Here is a 22,847-nt window from a genome sequence, read left to right as displayed (position 1 = left end):
TTAAGCTTTTGTGTTTCATCCCACATTATCACCGGCGGTGATTTCGTGAGGTGAATAACATTTTGGATACAGTTAATCCTTTAAATTAAAAAATAATTTAAAAAATAATCGTTATAATAAACCCAACCACCTCTGTGCTATTTTGCAGTGCATTCATGCCAGACATGCATTTAAAACCTTCGACCAACTTCATGACTGGAGTAAATCCAATAATGATGGTTCAGTAAACTATTTCTGGTAATCTTTTGTTGCTTCTCAGCCATAGATCAAATTGTGATTAATAACAGAACCTGCCGCTGAATTACTCATTAGCTCCCTGGTGGAGCCGCTTCTGCTGTTGCTCATACAGGCCTGCAGGCAGAAATGATGTATGTCATTACTACAGTGTCTGTGGTAGAGCTCCTGAAATTCCATCATCCACGCTTTACGTGTCTGTTACAGTTAAAAAGCATCTCTGAGCTAAGATCTTTTTTTTTTTTTTCCTGTAACCTCACCATGTCTTTTTAATAAGCCAGTGCATGGTTACATGGTACGATCATCCTTCAGCCTGAGGACACATATTTTTATTCCAATTACTGCCTTTACACAAAAAATGGGATTATAGTTTTGGGCAACTATTTTAGGACCAGGTGTGTCCAAATAAATAAATAAATAAATAAATAAATGAGTTTTCGGTGCAGGATGAATTCACAAACGAACACTGCTGTGTAAATAAATTAACAGTCGCCCTAGGTGGGCTCTCTGAATCCTTTTTTTTTTTTGGCAATGAATATAATAATTTGTGAGTATCTTGCATTGTGGACGTATGCTTGGAAGTAGAAACAAAGCTCTGATGCACTGATCAGTAGATCATAGTCCTAGGGTTTATGTTATAGAAGAATTTAGGGGCACAAGTCTGATGATAAGGGGTGTACTGGTTAATTCTGCCAACATGACATTTAAAACAAACACATTTGATTGCATGAATGTCATGTTAGTATAATTAACCAGTACACACAGTACATTAACCAGTACACCCCTGAATGACATTCAGTCCTGCAATTAGTCCCTTTCCAAAGGACAGACAACTAGTGACTGGCAGAGTCCATTCCTTGATACACAGCGTCTCCAGTTGTCATCAATGAGGATGAGACGCTGTTCAGCTCCATATTAACAATTAGTCACTGCCCTCTGCTGTTCAAAATCCAGCACTGCAATTATGAAACCACATTTAGAATCAGACTGGGTTATTACAAGCAGCTTGGCACAGAGGACCATGTTTGTTGCTCTGCGAACAAATGGAATAAAGATCATCCCGGTGCAGAAAGAGCTTTAGTTAAACCTTGCATGGTCATTCGTTATAATCTATGAGGCTAAGCTGATTCTCCATTTGCACCCTTACTGCAATACATCCACCCCTCACTGATATGGACACTCAGGATAACAAACAGAAATAGATGATATAATAAAAATGGGAGAAATATGGGGAAACACACACACTCTTACACGCTCACGTACATGAATTGATAAAATTAATAACATCAAAATTATACAGGAAAATATACTCAAAACACACATAACACTTCATGTTCGGTCTCATATAAAAACCATGTAACATTGTTTTTACAGCTTATTACTTAATGACTCATCCTTATTTTATGAGAAACTGACAAAATACTTTTTAGGGAGGTCTCAGAGACTCCAGTCGACAATACTCACACTCCTCCACAGATAAGTCTATCTAGTTATCTGTTATTGGAGTTTGTTTGTTCACTGTGGTATCTCAGTAACATAACTATGAAGGATAACACACTATGAATTCATTTACCTCGATGATTTTTTGGCAAACAAAGGAATAACCACTCACCCAGCACTTCATGGGGAGCACCATTCAGATCCTGAGTAGTTCCTCCCTTGGCTCTCAGCCTCAGTTCTTCATGGCATGGATTCCACAAAATGCTGGAAACACTCCTTTGAGATCCTGGTCCATGTTGACACGATAGATTTCTACAGATTTATCAACTGCACATTCACGCTGCCAATCTTGTGTTCTGCCACATCACAAAGGTGTTCTGTTGGATTCAGATCTGCTGTTTAGAGAGACCAATGAAGAACACTGAACTCCTTGTCATGGTCGTGAACTTGGTTTGCATTATCATTCTGGAAGTAGCCATTAGAAGATGGTAAACTGTGGCCATAAAGGGATGAACATGGTCGACAACAATACTCAGATGGTCTGTGGCATTAAAACCACAAGTACCTGCCTGAACTTTTGACACAAAGTAGGCCGGGTCCATGGATTCACACTGCTGATGCCAAACTCTGACCCTACCGTCCACAGCCTCAGCAGAAATCCAGATTAATCAGGCTAGGCTATGGTTTTCCGGTCTTCAGCTGTCCAGTGTTGGTTAGTCTGTGCCCACTGTAGCCTGAGTCCTGTTATTGGCTGACAGCAGTGGAACACGACATGGTCTTCTGCTGTTGTAACCCATCCAGCTCAAGGTCCGACGTGTTGTGCATTCTGAGATGTTTTTCTGTTCAGTTGTAAACAGTGGTTACCTGAGTTACCGTGGCCTTTCTCTCAGCTCCATCCAGTCTGGCAATTCTCCTCTGACCTCTCTAATCAACAAGGTGTTTGTGTCCGCAGAACTGCTGCTCACTGGGTGTTTTTTGATTTTCCACCATTCTGAGTTAAACTCTGGAGACTGAAGGGAGCGGAAAAAATCCCACAAGATCAGGAGCTTCAGAAATACTCAAACCAGCCTGTCTGGCACCAACCATTCCTTTGGTTCTCAGTGATAAAGGACACCTTTTATGATCTTTAAAAATGGATTTGGGACTCAGCAGCGTTTTACGGAAGCTATGAGCTCCCCTTACATTTCCTCATACATGAGGAAGGAGATGTTTTACATCAGCAAAGCCAAGCTGTGTGTAGGAGAAGTGTGATTGAATGTCAGTTGGAAAAAGACAGCAGGCAGCAAGGACTACAAAGCCATGCTGAGATAAACTATTCAAAAGAAAGAAATGATTTGAGACTGTAAATAAGCACAGAAAACAGAAAGGGAGTGATGGCAAAAATAAATAAATAAACAGCTGCATTCTGCAGCATGGTCTTTGAGCCTGTCCTTGTGTTGCGGTGACTGTGGAGTCAATGAGGTCCTCCTTTGAAATCCTGTACCATTATTGAAGCAAACCACTCTCTGTCTTTTACCCTGATTGACACAAGATTGCTGAAAATTTAAAATCCTGAGAGAAACGTGTCCAGTAGTACAAGCACTGATTGAGTATCTGGGGGGAGATGGCCTGTGGACACGGGCAGACAGGTAGATAGCAGGTTAATTAAAAACGACTGCTTTGGTGTTTCCTGTCTTTATGAATTAATGCCAAAGTTAAAGTGGATCTCCATGGAAACGGACTACCTTAAACTAAAGAAATGTAAAGGAAATTGACTCTTACTGTTTCACAACTCTGACTATCCAGCAGGACTGGCTCATTAATTGTGCTCTGCTGCTGTGGAAATATATGGAATTATTTTTGTCAGGTTGCAGGGATAATAGATGAGAATTTCTTCGGTGTGAACCGTTTATATACTTAAAGGCTTATTATTCTGGCACCCTTTGGATTTATCTGTCTTGACAGTAAAAGATAATTGAACTCATAAGTCAGCAGGTATGGTTGTAATGTGTGTAGTCTCAGAGGTGTCTCAAGCAAATCTTTTTTGCTTTTTTTGAAACAAGCAGCCATAATTTACAGTTAGTCTGGAGCTGAATACCTGACAGAATATATACCACAAAGGCACAACACAGCGGTTTTGCAGGAAACAAACTGTAGGGTGCAAGCAGTTTCTTCAATTTTCTTCAATTTTCAAAGACGCAATTATGCAAAACGTAAAGCACTTTGATTTCTCCCTACAGCTCAGTGCTTTGGCCTGAACTGGATGACATGCCTGCTGTCTCCTCGCTCAAATATTTGTACCTCTGGGCGTACAGCCTCTCTGTATCCACCTTACCTTCAGTTTAAGAAGAGAAAAAAAAAAGAATTAAAAGTGGAGTAAAGTGGATTAGAGGAGATAGACAGATATAAAGAACATATTCATAACTTTATTTGAGCCAGCACATAAAGTATTTCAACAATCAGAAGGCACATATAATTGGATTAAATGCAGCCTGATTTGGCTGCTTATCTTCTTCCTTTATAGACAGGAATGTTGCCTCACTCGGAGACAGTCTTGACCTTGGGCTGTTAGATAAACCTGGAGCACTGACTCAACCTGCTGTGTGAACAGCAAATTTTTAAAAAGTATTTAATTAGAGCATGAAATGTGTTTTCAAACTTGCCTTTGATCCTTACAAAATAATTTATTTTTCTAGCAACATCAAGTTTTTGGAGGCATCACTTTTGAAGAAGTTTCATTGTCTATACAAGATGAGCTGTACTTGACTTTTTCTCCATTGAGTGGGTCAAAAGGCAGAAAGGTTGCAGACATAATTAACTGTTGAACTGATAATTAAATGTGAAGAAAATCAGGGTATTACACTTGTTTTTTTGATCAAACAATTTTATTCATGCTGCCTGTACATTGTGTAAGACATTTTCATTAGTCAAACAAACTGCAAATCCCTCTGAGACTTGTGAATTTGGGCTATAAAAAAGTCTATTTGATTTCAGGTAGAGGTAAGGCTCACAACGCAGACCGAAGATGGATATGGGGACTTGATTCTGCTCTTGAACTCACTTTAGTACGGGGCAGCATGCATCATCAATCAGAGCAATGTTCCAGGTCACCACCACAAGTGAAGCCCACCAGGATGGCCTGCTCTGCCAACAGCTGTCACCACCAGTGCTCATGTATCACGGAGTGCACCCTGTAGCCATCCACTTTGTGAGAGACTATGCTCTGTTTGTCCATCAACATACAGTATGTGTTGTACCAGAAAAAAAAATCCATGTAAGGTCAGATGATCACTATTCACCGAGGGACAGGAACAGAAACTGCATATGGTCCTCTGCTGCTTTACAGAGCTGGATGAAGAATGGTGTCATCAGTGAACGATGACAAAAGCACCGTACAGAGGGTGAGGAACGACCTTTGTACATAATAGTCATGCTTTGCTGGCATTATTCATATTATGTATGTGGCATTATGTCCTGTAAGATGCACACTGTGTTGAAGAAAGGGGCGTATGTGTATAATTTGTGTCCAGTTAAGCACCAAATTAATAAAGTCCAGAGGCAACTGATCACTGACGAGCAGCAGCCCAAGACGAGTTGTGTACATAAAGCATGGATGAGATCATAAATAAATAAATAAACAAAAAAGAATATGAATAGTCATCCATTACACTTTTATGTCTCTTTGTCGGCTCCTTTACAGTTTATTGTTGTTAAGAGGGGGAAACCTGTTTCACATTTGTTTTTTTGCGCTGACTTTAAACTCTAAACTACCCAAATTAACCACAGAATCGAACTAATTCGCCAGTTTCCTTACAACCTCACCACGTGTGATTCGCTTTTCTTGATTAAGATTGGCCCTCTGCGGGTGCCATAGTGAAGTATAAAAGCTCTTTGAACCGGAAGTCCCGCCCCTTTTCATCCCCTCTCTGGCAGACTGAGTGAGTTTAACATTGGCACACAAATAAACTTACAATTTCAATCATCATCCATCCTCTTTATTGCTAATACTTACATCCCATTTATCCTAACTTTTAGTCGTTCTCTTCAGCAGCTAAATAACACGATAATAATTTATTATCCAACACTTTTCTAGCCGGTGTTATAACCGATAAACTGACACCATCTTTCTCTGTTCTTCCGCAGCGCTCAGTCCGCTGAAACGGCAGCATGGTAAGGATTTCTTCCTATTTCAGTGCTTCACTTGCTAAGTCTACATAACCGATAATGTTGTAACTTGTGACTGGAGGTGTATCGTACCGTGAATTGTGTATTTGTAGTGAAATATTAATCAGCATAGACAGGTTGAATAGTGACTAGCATTGGTGATTTAGCGTTAGCTTAACGCTACTCTCAAACGCGCATAGGCCACCCGGCCTCCGTCTGTTTCTGAGGACATGTCCACCAACCCGTAGTAGTGTTCACGCAATTTATCTGCAACTCCCAAACTAGAAGATAAGATTATAGTAGCTTCTACTGTTCTGAACTGGCGTGGGTACCTGAGGTTAGTCACTACCAGGAACCTTCAGTAACGATGTCTTTACCGCCGGCAAGACGTCCAAACATCCGAGGCTGCTGTGCCCGTGATGCATTCACAGTCTTGCAAGAATAATGATGGACCAAGTGCTGAGTTTCGATATTTTTTTCCAGAAACGCCAGTTCCACCGGTCCACTAACATCGCGTTACTGTACAGCCTGTCTGGATCGAGCTGCAGTGCTCTGTCTAAAAATGATAATCTGCTTTGTTGTTCTTTACTCGTAGCCTCGCAAGATAGAAGAAATCAAAGATTTCCTTCTGACAGCCAGGAGGAAGGATGCCAAGTGTAAGTTAAACTCTTACTGTCTTACCTTGATTGATTTGTCTAACCTTCCAAAACCCGGTGTCTTTTAGTTGCACACAGCTGGTAACCCGAACATGCTAAAATGTGAAGTTGCCTATAGGAAAGCATAGAGATTAAGATACATGAAGTTCCAACAATAAATGAATAATGAACTGACATTTTCTTGGGTTGAAATGTAGCATGTCTGTCAGGGAAATGACTATTTTCTAGTACCATATCTTATAAGTGTTTTCAGGAAATTATGGTGATGCAGAATAAAACTTTAAATTAATCTGGTAAGTTAATCCGAATAGATATTTGTATTGGGGTGAATCTGAACGCAGCCTTGTTTGTTCATCCGATATGAGGCTCTTAGGACAGTGTGTTGTTTGCTGTGCAGATTACAAAGTGCGATTAGTGATATTGTGCTGCATAAATAAAATGTGATCTTGTCTTTCTCCAGCCGTAAAGATCAAGAAGAACAAGGACAATGTTAAATTCAAGGTGCGCTGCAGCAGGTACCTGTACACCCTGGTCATCACAGACAAGGAGAAGGCTGAGAAGCTCAAGCAGTCCCTGCCCCCAGGTCAGTAGTAATAATAAAGTTAGCATGTGAAACTAACACATGATGACTGAGACAGCAGTGTAGAAAAAGGAGGCTTAGTTTGAACAGGGAAATCCCAGTTGGACATATTGAAGGGTTTCTGCATTTAAATGAGTTTTGTACACTTGACCCCGAGCATGAAGTCTTACATTGCTCTGATTTTAAGAAGTTTGCATATTTCCTGAGTGTAATTAAAGGCAATCTGAGGAATTTTGGACGACTAGTGTCTTAAGAGCACGTTTCCATCAGTTGGTCCTGTTGTTTATCTTGTACCAGAATGTGTTAAATGATGCTTATGCATCAGGCTCAGGCTAGTGGAGAAAAAGGGACTTTAAATGTTAGGTAGAATAGTCTCCTCGTTGTAACATGGGCCATAATATTACACTTACTGATATGGGACAGTTGGCTGGTGAACTGCTCTGAAGCAGTTTTCACTCTTAATTTGAATGAGCGTGTGGCAAAGATGTTTCTCTGCTTTCAACTATAGGATGTTATGTGGCTGTTCACAATATCAAAGATTTTAATGGTGCATAGGCCTAAAACTACAGCAAACCTATTTCATCCCAGCTTTGAAAAGGGTTGAGTAAATTATTGTGCGGCTGATAATGATGTAGTTCTTGTCCGAGGAAAAACACATTCGAGCGTAAATAAAACATTAAGTGGCATCTGTCTTCTTTGGAAATGGTCCAAGCTGATGCAGTTGTAATTAGTCTTTATTGACTGCAATGATTAGGTTGTGTGCTGGATTGTGTGCATTCAGTTAAGTAATTTATTTCTAATTGGCTTGACAAAAAAATACTGTGTTGTGCAGAGTCATTTTACAACAGGCCTTAAGTTTTGAGTAGAAGCCTCATTGTAGGAAACGTATGGATGAATTAAAAGTATTTCTTCAATCTTTAAATGTAACTAAATTTTTAAAGGTCAAGTCACTGGTGATCCAAGGTTTGTCTGTTTGACTTGTCAGATGTTCAGTGATGGCAAATGTATGATGGTATTTGCAGTAATTATCTCCTTTTAACATGGGATTGTCATGCATGTTTGTGTCCTGAAACAATATTTGTTCAGTGAACATATTTTTTATAGATTTTTTTTTCCTTGTCTTTACAGGTCTGGCTGTGAAGGAGCTGAAGTAAATCCGTGATGTACAGATAATTGTAATAAAAAATGGAAAACTGACCTAAGAGTATTCGGCTTTGTGTCTTTTGTATTGTATTGTCATGCCATGATACAAACATGATGGGTTAGTAAAACTGGACTGCATCACAAAGTGTTCAGTGTTCTGGTTATAATGTGTAGCCAGCTTGTTAGAATTGGAGAGGTCATACATGGTGTCAGATCATTAATCAGCCTGAAAAGTACAGGCTCTGCCCTCTGTCTCAAGGACAAGTTGAAATAAAACCACAATATGCAAACTTTGAGTCCTTCATTTTCTCCAGGTGTTTAACTGCCCTGGCCACATTATATCTGACAGTTTTTGTGTTGTAGCAGGTGCAGCTCACTGCTTATTCTAATCTGCAATGAAATAAATATACATACCCAGTGGGGTCTAAAAGATTGTGACCACTTTCCCATTCACTTAAACGGTGAACTGTTTGTGTTACAGTTAATTCCAGATGCCGACATTGAAGATTAAAGCAATAAATTCCCTACCAAAGGATACAAAATGAATGTCAGTGAAAAAGCTTGACAAATCAGGTAAAATGCCTTGAAAGTAATTTATTCATTTGTCCATCAAAGTAACTTGAACAACTCTTTATTAAACCAAACGGCCGATATCTGTTAAATACAGCACGTCTGAAATATTGTACACAAAGGTGTGTAATTAAGGACAGAAGCCAATCTGCATAATGAGCAGCAGGTGAATCTTGTTATATTGTGTGGCAGTTACAACATGCATAAAACATTATTCTTCCTAAATGAAGCTTCACACGGACACGATATAAAAACACGGTGGGGTTTAAAATATGAAAAATGAAGGCAGTGATTGCAGAAAGGGTGAATTTATCTGTGAAACATTTATGAACAACCGGCACTCGGTGGGCTCATTTGAAGTGTACTGCAGGTTCAAGCTGTAATTCTCTCGGGTGACCACTAGGTGGCAGCGCAGTGATAAATTCCGCTGTGCGACTGATAAAACGATATTTAAACAACAAACATTACATTAATGTGGAAATATTACTACTCAGTAAACGTGTATTTATTAGGTTAAGAGCTTTCCCTCAGAATAGCTCGCAGAACGATGGTTTCAAACTCCTTAGTGTGCCGTCTTCGCTCGCTCCCGTGTCATGCCCATGTCCTGAACCTTGTATCGGTGCGCGTTCCCGCTGGTGACTGCGCTCTGTGCGCTCGGAGCAGCTGTCGGTCGGATAGTAGCTGTGGGTCCACACAGACACGGAGACATGATGGACGCACTGTGATTAATTCTTCTTTCATGAGAAGCGCTCGTCGGATTTCACTTTGCAGTAACGCCGCGGTCCGTGCAGGACTTCACGAACGTTTTGTCTCACGTGTGGCCCAGAGCGTGTTTCCACGAACCAGCATGCTTTTATCGCTGCCTTTGTTTGATATGAGACTGGATTAGGATCTCCGGCGGCGGACTCAACTGCCCGCTTTGGTCAAGAGAGAGGCTAATTTACGCTGTAGCCTAACTTTTTTTCTCGGGGCAGGGATGTCTCCGGCTCGGGTGGATTACATTGCGCCCTGGTGGACTTACTGGCTTCACAATTTCCCTCATATCAACCTGAGGTTTCAGCCCATTGACAACAGCTTCCAGCCTGAAGAGGAGAACTACCAGCAGGTCAGTAACGGGGCTTTATCAGGAGCCCAGTTATCAAGCACAACCGGGGGACACAGTTTGCCTACTGAATTTAATGGTATTATACTGTGCTATTTTATATTTTTCCTTTATTAGGACTTATGCACTCCTTTGGTGTAGCTAAAATCAGTTGTAGGGTGTTTATTATCGTTACGCCTTCTGATTCAACTTACATTTTACATTATTGATGACAAAAGTGGTCCATAATGTCTCTCTGAGTGTCCTCCAGTCCACCCTGAATAGCCTGCCACAGTCATTAGGATCTACACCCAGTTCCATAGATCAGTGAACAAAGTCCAAAAAACGGGCTGTTTGTTTGTTGCTGTCTGGTTTTGGTGTAATTTTAACCGGTCTTTCTAAAAGCGGTTTTACTCCTCACTGGAAGCTGGTAATACACCACGGAGTCATTTTTTTTAATCAGGGAAAATTACAGAAATCTTGTTTCTGCTTCGCTTTGCTGTTTGCTGGTGGATGCAGAACATGCACATGTTGTAAATACTGCCTTCAACTGGTCTTGCTGACAGTTTTCATGTATTTTTAAGTGGGACAAATAAGTAGTCTTTGGAAAGGCAGAGTGCGGCTCAGGAAGCACACTTGTGGGTGAATGTTGGCATAGATGTGTTTCTCCCATGGGAGTCAAAGTGGTTCCCATCCAACTCCAGAGGCGGAGACAGGACTGTTTCACACAGCTTCAAAGCAGGTTGGGATCAACTGTTGTGGATGACTAATGACCAGCTTGTAAGCACATGTCAAATACTATGAATGTTTTATTATTTCACTGTTTAATTTTTCAAGGGCACAGCTTAGCTCCTGTCAGTGCACGTAGTTACATCGTGGTGAGAACAGATGGCATTTAAGTTCACCACCGTGGCAACTAAGCATGATGGTCTCCAGTGTCAGGTCAGAGGTCCTTCAGTTTATACTAATGATGGAGGAAAGGAAGGGTGCTGCCATGTTTTGTAGAATCACAAAAAACAATAGTGTGATATATTATCTGATAGTACTTTGTGATCAGGTTTTCACTTTTTCCATCAAGGATTGCACACAAATATGGGCAACAGGGTGGAGCTGAGGTTTGGCAATCCATCAGCAACCAAACCATGCTATTTTCACCTCTGTGGTTCTGTGAAAAAGGCCTCTAACTTACTTTTAGACCCCCTGGGGGCAGCAGAAACAAGCTGTCAACAGGGTGCATGACAGAACCTGTTATCAGTTTGGGTCTCCACCAACTCCTGAATGAAACATCGGGCTCTCAAGCTATTAAATAATCTACTCTTGTCCATAAGCTAGTCACTCTCTTTTTCCATCCTCTGTTTGGTGCCAAGCAGGTAGCTGAAGTGAGTCTTAGATATTTTAGAAAAAAAACGGCTCCATATTTCTATAGATAATTTGAGGTTTACACCAATCGCTTAATTTTTTTGGTGCCATCATCTGTAGCATCATACAGGCTTCAACATTATCTGTGGTGCAAACCTTAACTTTTAGCTGCTATCTCTTCACCAGCAGCAGCTGTGATAGGTTTCTGCTCCACAAGATATCAGATGGCAGCACAACTGAATTGGATTTGTTTTGCACTGGTATCAGGGAGAGACAGAGAGAGGCAAAATGAGGGAGTTTTTTTTTTCTTCACATGCTGCCTCTTTCCATTTTCTGTAGTAGTGTGGAAGCAGACTCAGGGCCACGGGTTGTGGTAAGGGAGGGTGGTGAGTCTCAGCAGGAGAGCAGAACTTCCTCCTGAGGAGACTGTCATGCACAGTCAGTCAGTCAGGGGTGGGGAAAGCCCCGTCAACGCAACCATCAACCTTTCTTGTTCTCTATGATGTTTTTTTTTTCACTGCCTTGTCTCTGACACAGCTGTGCTCCTGTTCTCTTTTGTACTTCTTTCCCATATATACATCAAGCCCTTCATGCCCCCACTTTGCAGCACAATTTTCTGTAAAGCACCAAAGCTAATGACACAATTTCAAGCTGATGCAAAGCTATTTAGGGCATTACATTTCCTGTCCTTTGTGGGCTGTCAAGCTAAATTCTGATCACCACATCCTGTGCAGACCACATTAGAGGCAGTAATAATGTGCTATATGCAATCATGAAATGAAGAGCTGGATAAACAGGTGATTTATTTCCCCAGGTTGTAGTTGTTAAGTTTATTATTCTTGAATTATCGAAGGCTGGTGTTAAAGTTGCTAATAAAGTGACTCATATCAATATAATCAGTTTAATATGGTCAGCAGCCACTATAATACAGTTATGGAATGTGGATCTGTGTTTAAAGGAGTTTGTTTGTAGTGCTTTGCAAAGCATCACACTTTGGTATTAATGAAAACTATTTGTGCTCTGGGATGTTTAACTGTATTGGAACTGATTTTTGTTTTTGAAGTGTTTGATAGTAGAGAATTCAGTTCAACAGTAGAAAAACTTAGCTTATAATCGATGAGTGTAACGTCCACTCCCTTCGTAAAGGAACTACTGAATCGATGTTTAGTCTGATACTGCTGTGGAGAGTATATTGAGCAGCTGAGCCATGTCTTTAACCCAGGCCACATGCCTTGTCAGTGGAATTGGCTAGTTGTAGTGTGGGCAGTCCTGGTGAATTCCTCTGTTGGCTTAGGGCCACTGAATGTGATGGAATGTAAGGGGTCAGGATCTTTCACTGTGCTTTGTCTGCGTGTGTGTGTGTGTGTGTGTGTGTGTGTGTGTGTGTGTGTGTGTGTGTGTGTGTGTGTGTGTGTGTGTGTGTGTGTGGTGGTAGGTGTTTCACCCTCTGTTGGAGACTGCTGTTGTTACTGTGTAAAGGAATGCCCATCAGCTGAATCGCCTGACCAGAGTTTTTCCTCTAATTTCTGTCTTCTGACAATAAGAAAAGCCATTTTTCTTTATCTCAGTCCTCTTCAGCAAGTTGTGTGCGATTGTGAAATGTATTTCACTGCTTCGTATTTCCCTGTCCTGAGGCCTGAAGGATGGGAAGACTGAAAAAGCTCACCCAAAAATAGGACGGGGGCCTAGTTTTTCTAATATTTGTGTGTGTGCTGAGCCAGACATCATGTGTAGGTCAGCAGGTCCTACTCCATCTGACTTCCCTTTCCATTTCCTGCTTTGTGACCAGATACTGCAAGATACTGTCTGTGTCCATCACCAAATGGACAGATGGTCCCCATACTCATTCAGCCAAGAGACTGAGATACGATCCAAACAGATATGCTTACAACATTTTATTTTAATGGTTAATTTGTAGTACTTATAAGTGCCATCATCAAGGACTTGATTAACAAAAGGTGAGAACCCCAGAATAATGCTGAGAAAAAAAAACTCTTGTGCTTCAGTTTGCTTTAATTGTGGTATGTTTATGCAGTGTGCTTCACTCTTTTGGTCTCAGCACCAGCAAGAAGTGTTACTGCTATTATCGAGGCCAATATCATCGAAAGTTGGAAACTAGGCCGTTGTTTTCTACAGTAATGAACTGAGCCGCGACTTAGAACCGTCCATGGTCCTGAGTTCAACAAATCATGTTGTAGTGTTGGTCTCTAAGGAATGAATGAAACAAACAAACTCTAAAGTATTAATCAGTTGGATTTTCATACCTTTGGACAAAGCCAGTGTAGCTGCTTGCCCCTGTTTCCAGTCTTTATGCTAAGCTAAGCTAACAGGCTGGTGGCTGTAGCCTCACATTCACCTTTGCCCATGTTTTCTATGAACAATAAATATTTTCCCATGTTTGTACTTGTGTTCATTTTCCAAATTCAGCCCACCCCACTTAATAGAGCAGCATTAGATGATTAGTAAAAGGAGATTCTTATGCAAAATAAATACATTTTATTACCTTAATTAACATGAGCAGCTAGGTAGATAACAAACTTCCTGTACGTAATTGGAGATGATAATAGAGCATTTGTCTTTCCCCAGGCACAGGACAACAAAGACATTTTGCATAATAGCAGCACCATTTGTCCTTGACAGCACAACATCCTCCTCTCCCATCTCACTAGTGATCACTTTAATGTCCAGCTCAGACAAGTTTCTATTGAAAGCTTTTACCTTGCTATTACTGTGGCCCAGAATGATACCAGATAAATGAACAAGCCATAGACGCATTCAATTACAGGAGCAAACACACACTCTTAACACACTCGGTCTTTCTGCTTCAATGGTTTTTCTTACGGAGATTCTCTGGGAACAATGTTCCACCCGAATGCATCCAAACAGTCTCCTCCTCCAGATCTTTCTATTTTTTCTGTTGTCTTTGTTTTCCCTGTGTTTCTGTTTTTTTTTTCTCTGTTCATCAGCATTTCCTCCACCTTCCCTTCTTTGTTCATTTATGTTAGACCTTCCTATACCAGTTTAAACAGACGGGCCTTTGTGTCACAGGCAGACTTGAGAGAATTTATGTGAAGTTGTGAGCGTAAAATATGTTTTTTCCCATAATGTCTTTCAAGTAATTAAATGCGATAATTGCCCACTAAAATGCATTTATTATTTTTCTCATTATACTCTTACATTTGTTAATATTTCTAATTGTACGGTTTCAAGTATTTGATTGCATTTGTGCATCAGATAACATCATCAAATCGTGCCGTTTCAAGCAAATTTTACTGATTACATCTAATTTCACAACTAAATGCATATACTGTGCTGTTTGTGTTTAGTTTGTGTGATGGAAAATGGAAAATTATTCATGCCAAGGGCTGAAAATCCATTATCTGTTCAGCTATCACAGCCACTCTGATTGCATTGGTAATTTACCAACTCCTATCGCCGCCTCCTCAAGAAAATCAATCTTAAATCGTTCTTGTCGTCGTTGATTTCCATGCTCCTTGTCTTAGCGCAGCCTCTCCCTGTTTGTGTGAATGATTGTGTAATCTTATTGTTAAAGCAGTGATTCACCTCAGCTCAATCTCTGTAGCTCTCATGACGTCTTTTTTTTTTTCTCCATGCAGCCGTCTACTTATTCCTCGTTTGTGTCATTCATATGCACAGAGAGATGCACTCACAGTGGCCCCTCTGGCTCTGCAGAAGGTCATTAACCCCAATCTGTCTCCGTAGTGCTTGAAGCCTGTGATTAGCATCACCTGATTGGCTTGATGGTATGGCCGAGGTCTGTACTAATAAGACGGTATGTCCATACCTCATGTTGATCTAACAACATTCAAACAGGATATGACAGCAGTAAATGACTGTTCTTGGTGCTGTGGGGTTGTGATTGCTTGGTGTTCCTCTGCTTTTTCCTGCTTTCATCATTTTAGTTGGCGATCAACGGCGCAATAAGAATCTTAAGCAGGTCAGATCAAATGCGTGTGCCCACTCGCCAGCACTGGATGAACTGGGACAAGTGGATTCATGCAAACACATTCCCCTCCAGCGGAAACAACAATGAAAGTCTACTCCTCCATGGTGGCTTGGGGGTTGGGTTTCCTTTGTTGTGGGGGTATAGCATCAAAACCATGACCCCTGTCTCCCCTGAGGGAAGGGTTTGGGCTCTGGGTTCAGAGAGGGTGTCAAGGAAACAAGGAGATAACACACTTGACTGCACTCCAAAGATGTGCTGGAAGCGTGGCCTGCACAGAGAGGCTGCTGGAAGGAGATTCATGCGGGCTATACAGAACTACAGGAATATGCCAAACATTCCTTTTTGCCAAAAAGCTAAAGACTAAATCATAGGAAATGAGAAAGGACAATACCTCACAAAGCCCAGAGACTTTCAGTTTGTCCTGCTAAAATGTTGACGGCAACAAGGAAATGCAGCTCAACAGATTTAAAGGATCCTTTAGCAGTGAAGTCCCTTCTTCCTGCCTTTTCTTTTTATCCTCCTCTCATCCATATCCCATGGGTCACATGGGTCACTTTGCTGGCACTTAGTGGCGTCCCAGCTGTGAACATGGGAAAGCCCATGCTAAGTGTACACTGCTGGAAAAGACCCCAGGTCTCCAGGGCATTCACCTGAGTGTCAGAGTGGAACAGGCAGCAGCATAGAGGAGGACAGTGAGTTGGACTGCTCCACTGGTGAGCCCCGCGGTGATGCCATTTTAGCCTGGGTTTCTCAAGGCACTTGAGAATTATACTGTGCAGTTTGATTTCTAACCGCAAGAAGAGACTCTGCTGCTGACTAGGTTTTGGTTTTTAAGGTGGAATTTCCCTCTTTGTCCATGTCTTCTTCTTTCTCTAACTGACCTGACACCCGTTTAACCCCTGTCCCGTTAAAGGAATGTCACTGTCCATTCAGGCTGCACACATCCTGCACACGGTGCCTGGAGACCTTCTCCACCTACGCACAGCTGTCTGCCACCTGCTGTGGAGCAACCATGCTTGCTGAAGGCACTTCATATCGCTTAGCGTGCACTCCAAGCTTGTGGAATTCCACCGTTACAAGACTTAGTCCTGCTTAGCAGATGCACTGTAGCAGATGGAAGCACTTTCCATCTCTGTATTTTAATTATGGTCACTACTTGTGTATTAAAAATACATTTTTAATGGTTGCTCAGCATAAGTCACGAATCCCACTTAGACCGCTGTGAATTTGCATCTGTGTTGACGTACAGCACATCCTCCGTCTCCACTGTTTTCTGTCTCTTTTTATTCTGCTCCAATAAAGCACCTTTAGTGCTCATCAGGCGGTTTATATTCAGGTCAGATTTTCTGGGTAAAGCTTGCCATTCCTTTTACATGGACATCGAACATTTGGAAAGATTTTCTGCAAGAAATGACTTTTTGGGGTTCCTTTGATGAAATGAAGTTGAAGCTGCCGGGCTGTGAAGCCTTAAATATGGACTTTTACATCGTACCCGTGAATTATACCTCCCACAATACCTTTCTCACAACTGAAAAAGAAGCACCCACAAACTTGATCCTGGGCGGTTCAGATTCTTCTCCGCATTGATTTCTGCATCCTTGTAGTCTTCAGAGTATTCAGAGGTATATATTTCAGTACTTTTTCATATCATCTCGTATAAAGAATTGATAGTTATTCTGCAGTCATCTAAAATCATATCCAAACATGTCCGTGTTTGTTATATTTTTCAAAAGGCTTCCTAATAGGCCATTATAGCATCACCGTCCGTTTATCTGACTGTCCCATCTGTGCTGTCATCCTGCGATTGGTTTTCATCATACCTCTGATGGGACATGGGGGAGTGTAAATGACTCACCCTGTCCCCTGTGGGTCATTTCTGCTCCAGGCTGTTACTGCCTCATTATGCTTTTTCCTTTGTCCTATAGGTGCATGGTTGAGTGTGTGTCTTTGTGTGCAGGCCTCTTCTTGTGTCTGTTTCATACTCTGCTCTATCTATTTTCTTTCTTCTATTAAAAACATAAAATTATTTTCCAGATGATTAGGTACACAATCGCACACTTTTATTATGCATTCAGCTAATACTGTGTCACAGGACTTGATTCAACTTTTTGGACATGTTGAAGGCTGGAATTGCTCTGAACTGTTTTTTAAAAACTGTTTCCAGTATTGTCCAACCATGGATGGATGAACATAAACTGGACAAAAACAGAATATAAACAACACAACAGAAGGAATTATTGTCGAGCTTTTGCAAATGCTCACAGGTTCTAGCTTCACCTCTACTCTATGACTTTATAATCGTAACCATTTACGAGGAAAAAAAACAATATATTTGTCAGTGATGATAATAATGTTTTGATGCAGCCATAATTGTATTGCATTGATGTGCTTCATAAACTGACACCTTTGCATTTGGTTAGGTTCATACAGGGGCCACATGATAGTATCAGTGAGTAACAGATGGCTCAAAAGTTCCTTTGAGTTCATTTGTGTGTCATCCATTAAATGAGTCCATTAGTCATTCTTTGAGGCAGAGCTCATGGCTGATTTGTCTTGTCACACACTTGTGTTCATTTTTGTACATTAAAGAATGAGATTCTTAGGTTTGCTCAATATTTTGGGGAAATCGTAGCATTATGCAATGTTCCCGCCTCAGGGCGAAGTCATCTACAGTGGGAAACTGGGCCGTGCACTAAGTAATGAAGAGTCTGTCTGAGGTAGCCATGTGGATGAGGTAGCTCTGTCTTTGTCTTCCCATTTCGGACAAAGGCACGTGCAAACACACACTCCGTCTTTGTTACCACCGCCGCCCCTCTTTTTATCTTCACTGTTTTTTTACTCTTTTTCATCCACACCCTGCTGTCCCGATGTTTTCATTATCTACAATATTCCCTCCATCATTCTGTCACTCTCTCTTTTTATCCCCCCCCCTCCCCCTCTACTCCCTCCAGATCTCGGGGATTGCCTTTCCGCTCAGCCAGATCTTCCTTCCTTTCTTTCCTGTGTCATTGCCTCCAGCCACATGCTCACCCCACCCCCTGTCTGTAGGGACAATTGAGAGGAAACAAAACAGAGAAGACAGTGCAATTGGCCTCTTGAGCTAGGAGTGAGTAAGTAAGGAGAAGGGTGTGAACATATCGAGTCTGCTTTTATGGGAAACTACTCAGACCAAATTTAGGTAGCAGTTAAGTGGTCAGAGCTGCCAATTTGATTTTACCAAAGAGCGAATGTGTGCACACTCTGGTCTGTAAAAGATAAATGGTGTTTTTAAAGTTAATGGAAGGTTGGAGCACTTGGGAAGCGATGGTTCCAGGATGGGTTTGTGGTATGTGTCTTTGTGCACGTACAGTCTCTGTGTGCGTCCTTCCACTGAATGGATGCTACATAATTCAGAAGCCATTATTTTTGCGCCTCACTACTGAAGAGAAAGGACAGTAGACACAAAGAGTGAAAGATAGAAAGAAAGTGGAGAGCGTTGTTTTGGCCATGACTGCTTTAAAAGCAGCAGTGGAATAAATGTTTGTCCAAAAAAGTGTGTATTTTTAGTTTCTTCTTAAACCCTATGTAATTTTTAAATTATACAATGGGCTTTGAGGGGGTTTAACATCTCAAACACTATGAAACTTAATACTAAAAAAATATCATTCCTTTGATGGTCTATGTGAGCCCTAAGGAGCCAGTATCCTTAAATGTCTACCATTTTCCTCACTGGTCGCCCCCCTCCCAACATTCCCTCCTTTTTTCTGCCTTGCTTGGCTGCAGAGGAATCACAAGACAGAGGCATGGCAGTTGAAGCAGGCCTGTCACATGCTGCTTAATTCAAATAGGCTGTGATAATTCGCCTTTTCAGTCGTCCTCCCTCCCTTTCGCAAGGGCACCAACTAACCTGTGTGTTACCATGACGATAGGAGCGGCTGGGTGGCCCAGCGTTTCAGCAGGAGTTTCCCCCCTTTTCTCCCCTGGTGAACAATCTGAGGCTGTCTCCCACCCATCCCCCCACGTTCATATTATCCACCTGCGCCCCATATCTCCATCTCATTTACTTTGTTCACCTCAATTACACCCAGTTTACGCCAGCTCTCATCGCTCAAAACCCCACCCTGCTTTCAGATCAGACCAGGAGCTTCTCTCTCTCTCTCTGTCTCTTTGTCTCACCTTGGTGCACACTGCCATTCATCTGTCTGAGGGCACCCATTAACACATTTACTGTCCATTCTCTTAAACTGCGGCACCAAATTTCCACTAATTTCTGCACCTATTTTATGGGGCACTGGAGAATATGTGAAAGTGAAGGGGGGTCAGTCACTGTAACTTCTAACTCTCAACCCTTGACATTTGTGCCTTTTCTTTTTCTTTTTTCTTTATTTTTTTGTTAGCAGATGTGTGGCCCTCTACATGAAAGGCATGTAGCCGTGAAATGGGACATGATGGGGCACTGCACCCCAACAGATGGAGCTGTGGGAGAGGAGCAAGGGTAGAAAGTATGATTGTTTAAGGGGGAATGGAGCAAATGATAAAAACATCCATGGTGCAAAAAAACAAGTGGGTGAACACACATAATAGTGATATCTATATATGTTTTTCAGTTGCATTTTTTTTTATCTTTCATTAGCAAATTTGACAGGATAAGAACTGAGTCAGTAAACAGCTGTTTTAGGCTGCTGCGGGGCATTTTTCAATTTGCAGTTGACCTGGCTTTTTTACAGCAATCGCTGACATAATCCTGCAGATTCATCCATTTTTGGATTTTAATCCCACTACTTGACTTGTGGGACACATGACATCACAGCATGAGAACAGATGGCTCAGCACCAAAAAGATTTCAGACAACCTAAAAGGGAAGAGCAAGGGGGGAAAAAAGTGGAACTGTGCTTGAATAAACCCATCTGCTCACAGATGGCTGCAGAATTCATTTCAGGCTGTTAGGACAGTCTTGTTGCTATTTTCGTCACGACACTCCATCTCTCGCATAAGGTGGGATGGGGGCTAAAGGAGGAAGGAGAGGGAGAGAAGTAGATGCAGAGATGCACGAGGAGGTGTCTGCTCTCCAGCTGGAGACAGGGGACGCTGGGAAGGAGGATAACAGGCTCCCAGAATGCAGCTGGCCCTGTTTCTGGGGCTGGTGTAGACATATTCATTAGTTTTTATGTGTCTTATTACCTCACTAATCACATTAGCTGCTGTCGTTAGTTTGAAATTGTTTGTCTGGAGTCACAGAACATCATCCTTACATTATGATGCTCTAAATACAGAGCTATTTTGTGGAGAAGAAAAGGATGTTTTATGCAAAGAGCTCTTGTCATTGTGAGATTTGGTACAGTGGGACTAGTTGAATGGAAATAAAGGAACCATTTTTTTAAAAAACTGGCCGAATGGTCCAATTACTTGTTCGGTCATTACAACACAACACGTCAGCAAACAACTGCCTCTTTACAAATCCAGCAGACACAGCAGCATTAGCATTCCCTCTGACCACCTGACTCATATATAAGTCCGATTTTTACTTTTATTTAGAATGGAGTGTCGTTAGCAGCTTTACTTACCAAAGGATCTGAATACTTCTTCTACTGCTGTGTACATTTTACTTGTTGCTGGATGACTTTTAATCTAAAACACATTGAGAGGGCATTGGTTTTAATTCAATATGCTAGATAAGCAAATTTGCTTTGCCTTCCCTTAACAGGTACATGAACCAACAGGCCAGTCCCCCAGAAACTTAAGTTACATCATTCTGATTTTGATTTCAGTTGATGTTTGTTTCTGGGAAACATTAGTCATAGGTGACCTTACATTGCAGGTAAAAATAGTTGTTCATGATATGAGGCCTGAGATCTGACACTACTTTTTGTCCCTGACTCAACTGTGTCATGTCATTTCCTCCCCCTCTCTAGTCTCTCATATTCCTGGGCTGTGTGGCGGCTGCAGGGCTCGGCCTCAACCTGCTCTGTCTGGCCATCTACCTGAGCTGTTTGTGCTGCTGCCGCAAAGATGAGGACGAGGAGAGCAAGAAGCCCAACTCCTGCTGCGTCACCTGGTCCGCTGTCGCTGCTGGCCTCATCACATGGTGAGAGAATCAAGGCGCAGACAAGCTGTTATGACTAACTGCTGATTACAGTGCACACACGCTCTCTGTTGATGTCTGCCACTCTGTTGTGTTTTCCCATTTTCCCATTTTTCATTCAGTATTCCTGACGGTGAGCTATAAGTGGCATGATGTTTTCAGTGCACAGGCTCTGTCTCTGCTGTATTCCCACATGAGATCCATAACTTATTGGTTCATAGTGTGTAGACTCTTTGTGTACTTGTCCATAATGTATATGTGTACATGCATTCCCCTGTCTTTGTTTTCCCAGTCTTATTCTTGAGGCGTTCAGGGTCACTCTTTCTGGTCTACACGCTTGTCAGTCAGATTCTCTTTTGAAATACTCTAAGCTTCTTCTTCTTAGTGGTTCTGCAGATACTTGTGATCTGGTTTCACATTAGCAAAGCCAGTAGTTTGTATTACCTTCCTTTTGATGAGATTAGTCGTTGATCTGTCACTTCTAAGTCTCTTTTTTTATCTCTGCGAGACACTGATGTGGCCGAGGCGGACGAAATCTCTCAGATAACTGGTTTAAAAGCCAGATGTAAAATTAGCAAAAAGGGAAGGTTTTGATATTTGTATAGATAGCAGACACCCTGAACACCCTGAACCATGTATTTTTCAAAACAGCTCCTGAGGAAGCTGTTGCTTCTGGCTTTGAGTGGGTATTGACACAATCAGCTTATAATTATATGGGTCTGAGTTTATACTGGCGTTAACAAAATATCCTCTTAGTGCTCTGACCACCAAGCGCTATACCACCATTGTGGGAGCAGCCATTCTGATTTGGGTGTAATGTGAATATTCTGCTGACTCTGTGCATTACTGCCCGTGACAGCCCACTGGCAGACAAATCTCTTCACCTTGATGCCTTGAACCTCTGGATACAATGCAACACCTGAGTCTGCAAAATAAAATAGGGGTTGAGGGTATTATACAATATATACACGAGAGACAGATGAAAGAATCTCTTTGTTCAGTAGCCTAGTACTGTATATCAGTGTAGGTGCAGGCTACACTACAGGAATATTTTAAAATACTATGGAGATTATATACATTTGATTTAAATAAAGCATATGAAATTCACTATACACTACAACATACTTCGTATATGACAGAAATATTATAGAAGTCTTGACACTAAGTGCAGCGCAGGAATAATAATGGGTTTTTCATGCTTGTAAACAGCATTTCTCCCGGCTTAATGCTCACCTGAACCAGCAGACTATAAAGTTTATCAAGCATAACCTATTTATTTTGCTTCAATGAAAACCTCCTGTTTACATCGCTGGATGGATAATGCAACGCGGTGCAATTATGGAAAGCAGGTTACAGGTTACTAGTGGTGAATAAAATTAACATTTTTGTTTAGTTCCATTAGCAAAGATCTTGTGTTACAAGACAGAAAAAATAATAATCTGTAATGAATTTCAAGCTTAGTTATCGCATCTTATGCACGAAGAAATGGAGTTTGTTTAACAAACCACTTAAATTATTCAAATGAGACTATTTTAGAGGAGGAGAACTGTTTCCTTATTTGTAAGATGGTATGTGACCCAGTGCTTCCCCTCAGACTTAACTGTGGTGGAGCA

The 22,847-nt window shown here is 41.4% G+C and overlaps 2 protein-coding genes across 2 annotated transcripts in view; both read left to right on the top strand.

The window, feature by feature from the left end:
- Nucleotides 1-5,533: 5,533 nt before the first annotated feature.
- rpl38 (ribosomal protein L38) lies at nucleotides 5,534-8,250 on the top strand. Its single transcript, XM_041066432.1, has 5 exons — nucleotides 5,534-5,591; nucleotides 5,797-5,823; nucleotides 6,413-6,473; nucleotides 6,934-7,056; nucleotides 8,182-8,250. The coding sequence occupies exons 2-5, from the start codon at nucleotides 5,821-5,823 to the stop codon at nucleotides 8,205-8,207; spliced, it is 213 nt and encodes a 70-aa protein (XP_040922366.1). The 5' UTR covers nucleotides 5,534-5,591; nucleotides 5,797-5,820; the 3' UTR covers nucleotides 8,208-8,250.
- A 1,163-nt stretch (nucleotides 8,251-9,413) lies between these two features.
- Nucleotides 9,414-22,847, top strand: part of ttyh2 (tweety family member 2) — a 48,904-nt gene continuing 35,470 nt past the window's right edge. The window contains exons 1-2 of the mRNA XM_041029332.1: nucleotides 9,414-9,871; nucleotides 21,065-21,237. Of these exons, the coding sequence (XP_040885266.1) occupies nucleotides 9,743-9,871; nucleotides 21,065-21,237 (302 nt within the window). The 5' untranslated portion in view covers nucleotides 9,414-9,742. The remainder of the gene's footprint in view (nucleotides 9,872-21,064; nucleotides 21,238-22,847) is intronic.

The sequence above is a fragment of the Toxotes jaculatrix genome, chromosome 21, assembly GCF_017976425.1.
Source record: "Toxotes jaculatrix isolate fToxJac2 chromosome 21, fToxJac2.pri, whole genome shotgun sequence".
Classification (NCBI taxonomy): Eukaryota; Metazoa; Chordata; class Actinopteri; family Toxotidae; genus Toxotes; species Toxotes jaculatrix.
The sequence above is the reverse complement of the archived record's forward strand: the minus strand, read 5'-3'. Positions and strand labels throughout refer to the sequence as shown.